The sequence below is a fragment of the Eurytemora carolleeae genome, unplaced genomic scaffold, assembly GCF_000591075.1.
Source record: "Eurytemora carolleeae unplaced genomic scaffold, Eaff_2.0 scaffold1013, whole genome shotgun sequence".
NCBI classification, from domain to species: Eukaryota; Metazoa; Arthropoda; class Copepoda; order Calanoida; family Temoridae; genus Eurytemora; species Eurytemora carolleeae.
In genome coordinates, this window is record NW_019397219.1 from 38,496 (window position 1) to 48,357 (window position 9,862).

General features: G+C 34.1%; 1 protein-coding gene across 1 annotated transcript; it reads left to right on the forward strand.

Annotated features, from left to right (window-relative positions):
* Position 1: 1 nt before the first annotated feature.
* Positions 2–2,649, forward strand: LOC111712827 (uncharacterized). The gene is made up of 5 exons (XM_023487564.1): positions 2–150; positions 849–1,033; positions 1,129–1,255; positions 1,381–1,638; positions 2,035–2,649. The coding sequence occupies exons 1-5, from the start codon at positions 82–84 to the stop codon at positions 2,167–2,169; spliced, it is 774 nt and encodes a 257-aa protein (XP_023343332.1). The 5' UTR covers positions 2–81; the 3' UTR covers positions 2,170–2,649.
* The last annotated feature ends 7,213 nt before the right edge of the window (positions 2,650–9,862 follow it).

Sequence of the window (9,862 nt, forward strand, 5' to 3'; positions counted from 1 at the left end):
CCTGGATTAACCCTAATAAGCCGTGAGTTGAGGGAGCGAGGGAGGGATATCCTCTCTCTGCGAGGGGAGGGGAGGGATAGCATGAGACTAGATTCTAGGAGCGAGGGGAGGGAAGGAGTTGTCGTCACACAAAATATTTTTAACTTAAAGGTAATTATCATTGTTTAGCATTCGCCTCCACAATAAATTCGGCCAATTTCTTTGAACCTGAACACTTTTGTATAACAATTTATAAAATTTGAAGACTAATGCTCATGATACTAAACTGTGTCCCAGTACACATGTGAATTAGTTATTTAAATAAACCCATTTTAGTTGCATTAAAAGATTTAACATTGGAAACTACTGGTCTTGAGATTTTAAATATGTGGTCTACCATTTTTGACGAAGATATGGAGAAATTGGGCCAGATTATTTATTATCATTTATTGAATCATTAAAATAATCAATTGAATGAAGCAACAAAAAATCAAGCTTCAAATCGACCTTTTTTTAGAATTTCGGGTCGTCTTTAAAATTTCATCCTTTCTGGGTAACCCTGTATATATAAATTTGTTTGTATAAATATATATGTTATCTATAGCTGGCCAAAAGGCTGGACTTAATGTGCTGACAATTTTTGAGGGAACCCTTGAGTACCCCGGGGTAACATAGGCTAAGTAAATTCGATATTTTTTTGAAAATGGGAATTTTATTTCCTCATAAATCGAATATTTTTCCTAATCAAATTTTTTATAGTTTTTTTTGTTCGATTTTAAAAATTCCACAACCAACGCCGGGCACTTAGGCTAGTAAACACATATATCTATAAAATAGTTTTCTTTTTTTAATGAATGAATTCTGTTAAGGAGGGTGATATAGTCCTTGAACTGAATGGAGAGAGTATGCTGGGGGTGGGGGAGGAGGAATGGGCAGAGCTAAGGATGGCGGAGTACCCCTGGCGGTTAGTTGTGGGGCGTAGAGGGGAGGAGAAGGGGGCCGGGGAAGGGGAGATGAAAGGGTTACAACAAGATATTGCACTAATACAATCCAGGTACACCAAACTTTGCTTTTGTTAATTTATTTATTTCATTTAATGAATCCGGAAATCTTTGAAAAAGCTTAAAATTACTGAACACTCCCTTTCAGGTTAGAGGAGAAGTTGAAGGAGGGAAGGGACGTGTCGAGTGTCCTGGGCATGGTCAGCAAGGAGAAGGAGAACCTCGAACGAGAAAACACGAGGCTAAACCACAGAATCTTCTACCTGGAGGAACAGGTACGCTCAAACTAAATTTTAAATGCCGCGTTATATTTGGAAAGACAAAGCTAGTCGTCTTCATTCTGATTAAAAATCAAGCTAAATGTTTTAAATAAGATACTTTATCAATCTTAATTTTCTAGGTAAATGATTTACAAAAGAGCCTTCGGCAGGTTCGAGACAGTTTATCCCGGACCTTGAACACGGAAATACAGGATACACTGCATAAGTTGGACACCATGGGGATCCAGAACCTTGTGTTCCAACGAGGAAACCATATGGCAAGTATTGAGGTGCCCCTGGATACTGTATCCAGCAGCTCAGGGGTGTATAGTGGAGCAGGGAGTGAAGGAAGCAATAGTCCAGATAGTCATCATGTTGCCAGGATGCTGGTTACTCAGGTATAGGATAGTAATTAAGATTTATTGTCAAAATCCACGAAAAATAAACGACACATCCGCAAATTTTTTTTAACTGTTTGAGAATTCAAAAAGAGAAATTTTGGCAGATAGAACAACGCTTAAAAGCTAAAACCAAAATGGAAGCTATAGCTTTTAAATAAGTTTATAAAATTTTATTATCAAATACAATTTTGATCCCTGTTGATGTAATTTTAAGTGACCCAGTATCTAAAAATTGCATTTCCCCATTGTTTCTGATGGATGAATTCGATTAATCCTTGTTTGAGAGAAATGACAATTAGAAGTTTTCCGTTGAGATTCAGGCATGTCACTCTTTACCTAGAGGGTCACTTAATATTTCCTTAACAATCCCTTTATTTTTTTTTAATATTTCAGGAGAAGAACCGAGGGAAGAGAGTTGAAAGATCTGGATCCCGAGTTCAGAATCTGACAAATCTTGTAAAATTACCATTTACCAGGGGTGGTCCCATGGTACAGTACAACCAGGGGAATAAAGTTCAAGAGTTCTAATTGTTATTTCGGAACAGTCCCTTATTTTTATGATCATTTAAAGGTACAGTTAACAAATTTTCCATGTGAAACAACTATGTAATTTTTGTGAATTGTCCATTGAACCTTTAATAATTCATTAAAATAATCAAATATTAATTCATGTAAACGTTTTGATTTTTGCAAAACCAGTATTTTACAAGTATTAATTGTTAAAAATTATGAAAACTTTTTATGTGTCTTGTCATTTGAGTTAAAAATGACAAGAATCCATTGAACTAACTTCCCCCCCTTTAGACACCCTCACCCCCCTCCCCTTTTAAAACACCCTCACCCCCCCCCCTTTCAAATCATTTTTTATTTGTATATTTTAAAATATATCTTTGTAAATTGTACATGGACTCTGTTATGTACTGCTATGTACTGTTTTCTTTTGTTTACTTCAGTAAACAATGGTTTAAATATGAAATGTTATAATTAAAGATTATAATAAATTTTTAAAAGAAAGTTATTTTCACTCTAAGAATCTTGGTAAAAAAAAACATTGTACTTAGGAATCTTTTCAGCGGTATCTTCCCAAAGACAATTTTTCTACGGCGACTTCCCAAGTGAAAATTACCCAAGCGGAAACTTCCCAAATTCGCAATTTCCCAAGAATTAGGCCTTTTGTGGTGCCGCAGGCTGTAAAGGGGGGGGCGAGCGCTCCGGCTAGGATGGGCTAGTTGGGAAGTTGCTGCTTGGGAAATTGCACAATTGAGAAGTTACTACTTGGGCAATTGCACAGTTGGGAAGTTACTGTTTGAGAAATTGTACAGTTGGGAAGTTACTGCTTGGAAAATTGCACAGTTGGGAAATTACTGTCTGGGAAATTGTACAGTTGGGAAGTTACTGCTTGGGAAATTGTACAGTTGGGAAGTTACTGCTTGGGAAATTGTACAGTTGGGAAGTTACTGCTTGGGAAATTGTACAGTTGGGAATTACTGTTTGAGAAATTGTACAGTTGGGAAGTTACTGCTTGGAAAATTGCAAGTTACTGCTTGGGAAATTGTACAGTTGGGAAGTTACTGCTTGGGAAATTGTACAGTTGGGAAGTTACTGCTTGGGAAATTGTACAGTTGGGAAATTACTGTCTGGGAAATTGTACAGTTGGGAAGTTGCCGTTTTGGAAAAAGTCTATGGGTAAGTATCTAACATCTTTTCAGCCTATTGTATTTCAGTTATGTAAATACCAAATTTTTAAAGTAAAATCAATTTTTTTGGGGAATTATTCAAAGGGAAAGAATTAATTGAACTTATATTTGTATATTTCGTCCCAAACATCTTTTAATAATAAAGATCTGATAAGCAGTTGCGACACAATTACAGAATCTAAAGCAATGCTTCATAATGAAAATAAAAATACATTTATTTCATAGTTTTCTAATTCTCACTGTATATATCTATCTATCTCTCTATTTCGTCTCAGAAAGTTTTAAGGGACTGTAAGCGTAATTTCAAGTAACCTGCCATGCAAAAATGGCAATGTCCGATTCACAACAGTACCTTTTAAAGCTTTGATTGGTCCAGTATATATTAATCAAATATTTTGACAACGGATTATTTCTAATTGTGTTTTTTGATCATTTCTACTGCAGGAAAACATATAGGAAATATCAGAATTAAACATATTTAAACCAAGAAAAAGAGACATAATCGTGCATTGTCATATATCTTTGCATGGAAGGTCACTTGAAATTACACTTACAGTCCCTTTAAATCGAATTATCGAGGAAGACATAATTAAAAATAGAAATCTAGCGAAGATAAAGATTTTATCATTAATTTCAATAATAATCTTGATTTATCGACGGATACGATGTAATTTAAGAACACAGCGAGAAACAGGATGAGAGATAGATAGATAGATAGACAGTAAAGAAAAAGAAAGTAAAGAACATGAAATTGGAAGAAATAATTTTTCAAAATGTTTTATTGAACTATACAGTATTTTTTTAAAAAACAATGATAGGTTTATTAGAACCGAAATTCAATGAAGTTTCAAATCTGGACTTTATTGGATGTAAATTAATAAGAATTATCAGTGTTTAAAGTTTTGTTTGTTGACACCCTCCCCGTAGATTTCTCTAAGTCTGGGAAATTATAGTTCTAAGTTTTGACATTTGGTTAATCAATTTCACAAAATTCTCATATTCACAATACAACAATTAACATAAAACAAGTGTTTACGTTCTTAATCGATCTGTCTGTTTTCCTTGAATACCTATGACTTGAAGACTATGCAGTGGGAAGAAATAAAAAAAAAACTTTTTTCAGAATTCATTAATACTTTTAAGAATTGTAAGATTGTGCGAAGAATTTTTAAAAAAATGTTCTTTCCTTTTTTTCAAGTCTTTTTATTTTTTAGTAAACTTTCTAACCCCTCCCCATATTTCACCCCTCTTCTCCCTCCTACCCCCTCCCCCTCCTCCCTGATTGTTAAAGGAAACCATTACGCCCCCTGTCTCCTTTATACTTAAAACCCTGTTGGACATTACCAAAGAGAAACACAGACTTACACAGAGTAACCACAAAACCATAATTTTCAAATCCTTATATCTTTGCAACCTGATGTCGTAAACCTTTTATATTTTAAACAATATAAATTTTATTCTGCATGATCAAATAGTCGAAGTTTTCACCATCAGGTTGCAAAAGAATAACACTTTAAATTTGACCCGGTCATAAAATTGAATACACAACATTCATAGGTATCTGGACCCTATACTCTTTATATAGTCTCTGCTCTATACCATAGTGTTCCCACACTATTCTGATTCTGGGGTGGAAAACATTAAATAGGGAAAAAGTGGGAGAAAAGGGAAGGGGGAAGGAAGCTCTGTTGGAAATGAGTGTGAAGGAAGGGGTGGTTCCTGAAATACATTATCTAATGAACTAGGCTGTTCACCTTAAATTACGGCTTCTTCCGCAAATATGGGGAAAATAAAAACGGTTTTAGTTAAAACACATTTCTACACAGATTACACAGGTTACACAGATTACACAGATTACACAGATTACACAGATTGTACAGATTAAACAGATTATGGATTTTGTAGCGGGGCCAATTACGTCTTCCTTCTCAATGAAAAAATCCACCAACAAGATTAGATAATTCTCAAAACATCATTCTCCTCACATTATATTTTCATTACAGTACATATGTTTTATTACTATTCTTTCAATTAATTCTTTAAAGTTTGCTTGCCTTTCTCTTTTTTCCTTCTTCCGCCTTCCTTCTTTGTTTTCAACCTTTTCCTAATATTTCCTTCCTATACTTCCTTCCTATACTTTCTTCCTATACTTCCTTCCTGTACTTCCTTGAGTTCATTTATCTTCCTTTTACTTCCTATTCCATCCTTTTACTTCCTATTCCTTTCTTTTTCTTGCTATTCCTTCCTTTTCCTTTCTATTCCTTCCTTTTACTTCCTATTTCTTCCTTTTATTTCCTAATCCTTCCTTTTACTTTCTATTTTCTTCCTTTTAATTCCTATTCATTCCATTTACTTCTTATTCCTTCCTTTTACTTCCAATTCCTTCCTTTTACTTCCTATTCCTTCCTTTTACTTCCAATTCCTTCCTTTTACTTCCTATTCTTTCCTTTTACTTCCTATTCCTTCCTTTTACTTTTTATTCCTTCCTTTAACTTCCTATTCCTTCCTTTAACTTCCAATTCCTTCCTTTTACTTCCAATTCCTTTCTTTTACTTCCTATTCCTTCCTTTACTTCCTTTTCCATCCTTTTACAAAAGTCTCCACACAAATCTGCCCCTTTGGTAAAAGTAAATTCAACCTATATGAAGCATAAAGTCTGACCGCGTCAACCTTGTTGCACCGACTAGTCTTGTCCATAAAGCTAGGTACAGTGCAAACTGGGATTGGAAAGGTTGACCTGGCTTAGAAATTCAAATGTACTACGGCTGCCCGTGTCTCATTCTTTGCGGGTAACCCTGCACATCTGTGCGTGTAACTGTAAATTGTAGGATGTGGATATGAACCATATAAAGATATAGCGTTAGCACCCACCAAGTAAAAAAGATTTGGTGTCAACAATTTAAGTTCCCATTTTCGCCATTTTTCAGTAGGAAATTTTAAAAAGAATTAGATAGCTCTGATAAAAAATGGATTTGATATAAAGGGATTAAAGATTCACAGCAGTACTCTTTAAATATGAATTTAAATATGGTATTCGTACTTGATCAGACAACGGTTTACAGGGCATCGTTGGGAATCAAACAACATGGACTTAGACTCAGGCCTACAGCCCCTTAATACTAATGTTTTATAACGGGTTCAAGTAGTTCCTCAGTAGTTCCGTTTCCCGGTATATCAATCTAACTGTCAGTAAATCTATCTTTATAAACATACATTTAGCCAACTTCTATCTATCTGTCTATATATCTATCTATCTGACTATCTATCTATCTATCTTATCTAACGGTTAACTACAGGGTTACCCACAAAGGATAAGACTTCAGAGACGACTGTAGGTAATCTAAACTGAAATCATTTTTTTTCATAATTCTCCGCAACTTCTTCTTTTGCACAATCATTAAAAATAGATATAGATCACCGAGTCCATTAGCGCCTGATCCAATCAGATTTCAGTCTAATCAGGGTTCTGTCATGTGTTTCTGAACCAATAGAAATTGCATGGCAGTAACATCTATCTTTCTATCTATCTCATTATCCAATTAGAGATGAATCCTTATATCGGCGCTATCAGTAAATGGAAATATTTACTTCTACTGAAACTATAGTGCAGGGAACAGATAGAGATAGAGACTATATTCAAGGAAGAAGGCTTCATAAAACGATGGGATTTTATATTTTAAAAGTTTTTGGTCGTCTTACAGTCTCATCCTCTGCGTGGGTAACCCTGTGGCTATTTATGTCATTCAAATCCATCAAAAAAAACCATAATAAACTTATTACGATGTGAAATTTAAAATACAAAAAAATATTAAATAAAAACCCTAAATTCTACATTATCCATGGCTAAAAAGGTTCAACTGCGGTTTGATATACATAAATATATATATATATATATATATATTGATTGATTGATAGGAATTTAGAAGAAGAGAGATTTTTCAATGTTTTTGAGACTCCTCCCATTATACTAAATTTATGTGTATCGATTAGCCTAAAGGCAGCTGAATCTGATTTACAAGAATTAAAGATTAAAAATGACCTGGATCCTGAATTAAATTATCTATAATGCATTTGCAACGGGGTTGTAAAGAGACTGTACTCGTAATTTCAGATTATTTTCCGTTTAAGGAGTTGCTTGTCCGATTTTCACAAGAGCACCCTTTGTCTGATCATCGACAGCAACGATATCATAAATTCTTAAACTAAACATTGAGTGTCGGTAATGTAAAGTGTACACAAACATGTTTATTGGGACACCCTGTATGTGAATTCAGAATTGCACTCTCAATTCAGGGGATATTAGTTCCAAAACTAACACTTGGCCCATTTCTAACACTGAGTGTCAGAAATGGGCCAAATCTGCAAAGTTATCTTTTTCAAGAGTATATATCTTTAAATCCAAGACGAGTAGAACAAAATTATACCATATATTAGTAAAAAATGACTAAAACTATATATTGAAGCAATAAATGTCAATTTAACAGATAAAATGTGGAAACTTCGATTCTATAAATATTTCTGAAGTTGATTTAGTCTTACTAAGATAATTTTTGTTTTCAGTGATTTATTTTGTAAGTTATGAAAGTGAGTTAATTGTTTTGAATTGTGGATTATACTCAAAAACGGGAAAGTGGGTTTTGTCTCAAAAACGCGACAATGTTTCAAATTCAGGATATGTTCGAAAATGGAAAACCTAACATTGTCTTAAAATCGGTTAAGAATTTTAATATAAAAGAACTCCTATCATGATTTTTTTTTTTAAAGTTTAAAATTGGGAATTGTTGTCCTCGTCATGTTTAGTAAAATGTTGGTTATAGTTTTTATTATCGACTTTTACTCTGGATATAGGACGGGAATCCAAAAACCCAGTCTTTCAATTTGTGCCCATTTTTAACACTCAGTGTTAGAAATGGGCCAAGTGTTAGTTTTGGAACTAATGTCCATGCCATTTAGAAATCAGAATTTAGCAGTAAAATTAGCGATTTTTTATATAGGCGATTTTTTGTTGAATGTAAGCCATTTTAAATTTCGAAATTCAGATCTGAAGACTGAATGTAGTGTAACGCCTGGAAATGGTGATAAACTACTATGATTAATTGTTTGACTACGTGAAGGGAGAAAAAGGGGGGAAAATGTAAGAAGGGAGTGGGGGGACAAGAAGAGGGGAAAGGGTAAGATTCATTTATCAAGAAAAAACGTATCTCACGTCATAAGTTCACAAGAATGGGAGTTTCCAGTAAAAGGGGGGGGGGGTCAAAGAATGAAAAAAATGGTTTATCAAATTTTGAAATCATATATCAACAATATAATGTGGGCAAACCCTTTAATAGATAGCGATGACTATCATTTATAGAGACAGTCCATTTAGGGATATAGCGTTGACAGTCCATCTAAAGATATAGCGTTAAAAGTCCATATAAAGATATAGCGTTGACAGTCTATTTAAAGATATAGCGTTAAAAGTCCATTTAAAGATATAGCGTTGACAGCCAATTTAATAATATAGTTTTCACAGCCCTTTTAAATATATAGCGTTGACAGTCCAGGTAAAGATATAGCATTGACAGTCCATTTAAAGATATTGTGTTGACAGCCCATCGAAAGATATAGCGTTGACACTTCATTTAAAGATATAGCGTTGACAGTCCATATAAAGATATAGCGTTGACAGTCCATTTAAAGATATAGCGTTGACAGTCCATTTAAAGATATAGCGTTGACAGTTCATTTAAAGATATAGCGTTGACAGTCGATTTAAAGATATAGCGTTGACAGTCCATTTAATGATATAGTGTTGACAGCCCATCGAAAGATATAGCGTTAAAAGTTCATTTAAAGATATAGCGTTGACAGTCATTTAAAGATATAGCGTTGACAGCACATTTAAAGAGATAGCGTTGACAGCCCATTTAAAGAGATAGCGTTGACAGTCCATTTAATGATATAGCGTTGACAGTCATTTACAGATATAGCGTTGACAGTTCATCTAAAGATATAGCGTTAACAGTCCATTTAAAGATATAGCGTTGACAGTCCGTTTAAAGATATAGCGTTGACAGTTCATCTAAAGATATAGCGTTGACAGTTCATCTAAAGATATAGCGTTAACAGTCATTTAAAGATATAGCATTGACAGTCCATTTAAAGATATAGTGTTGACAGTCCATCTAAAGATATAGCGTTAACAGCCCATCTAAAGATATAGCGTTGACAGTCCATTTAAAGATATAGCATTGACAGTCATTTAAAGATATAGCGTTGACAGTCCATTTAAAGATATAGCGTTGAAAGCCCATTTAAAGATATAGCGTTGAAAGTCCATTTAAAGATATAGCATTGACAGTCCATTTAAAGATATAGCGTTGACAGTCGATTTAAAGATATAGCGTTGACAGTTATTTAAAGATATAGCGTTGACAGTCCATTTAATGATATAGTGTTGACAGCCCATCGAAAGATATAGCGTTGACAGTTCATTTAAAGATATAGCGTTGACAGTCATTTAAAGATATAGCGTTGACAGC

Bases quoted from the DNA above. Each gene is read 5' to 3' on its own strand.
- LOC111712827 (XM_023487564.1), top strand. From the start codon at position 82: ATGAGACTAGATTCTAGGAGCGAGGGGAGGGAAGGAGTTGTCGTCACA. The intron at 1,034-1,128 runs GTACACCAAACT...ACTCCCTTTCAG, and splicing joins ATTGCACTAATACAATCCAG to GTTAGAGGAGAAGTTGAAGG. The intron at 1,256-1,380 runs GTACGCTCAAAC...TTAATTTTCTAG, and splicing joins TCTTCTACCTGGAGGAACAG to GTAAATGATTTACAAAAGAG.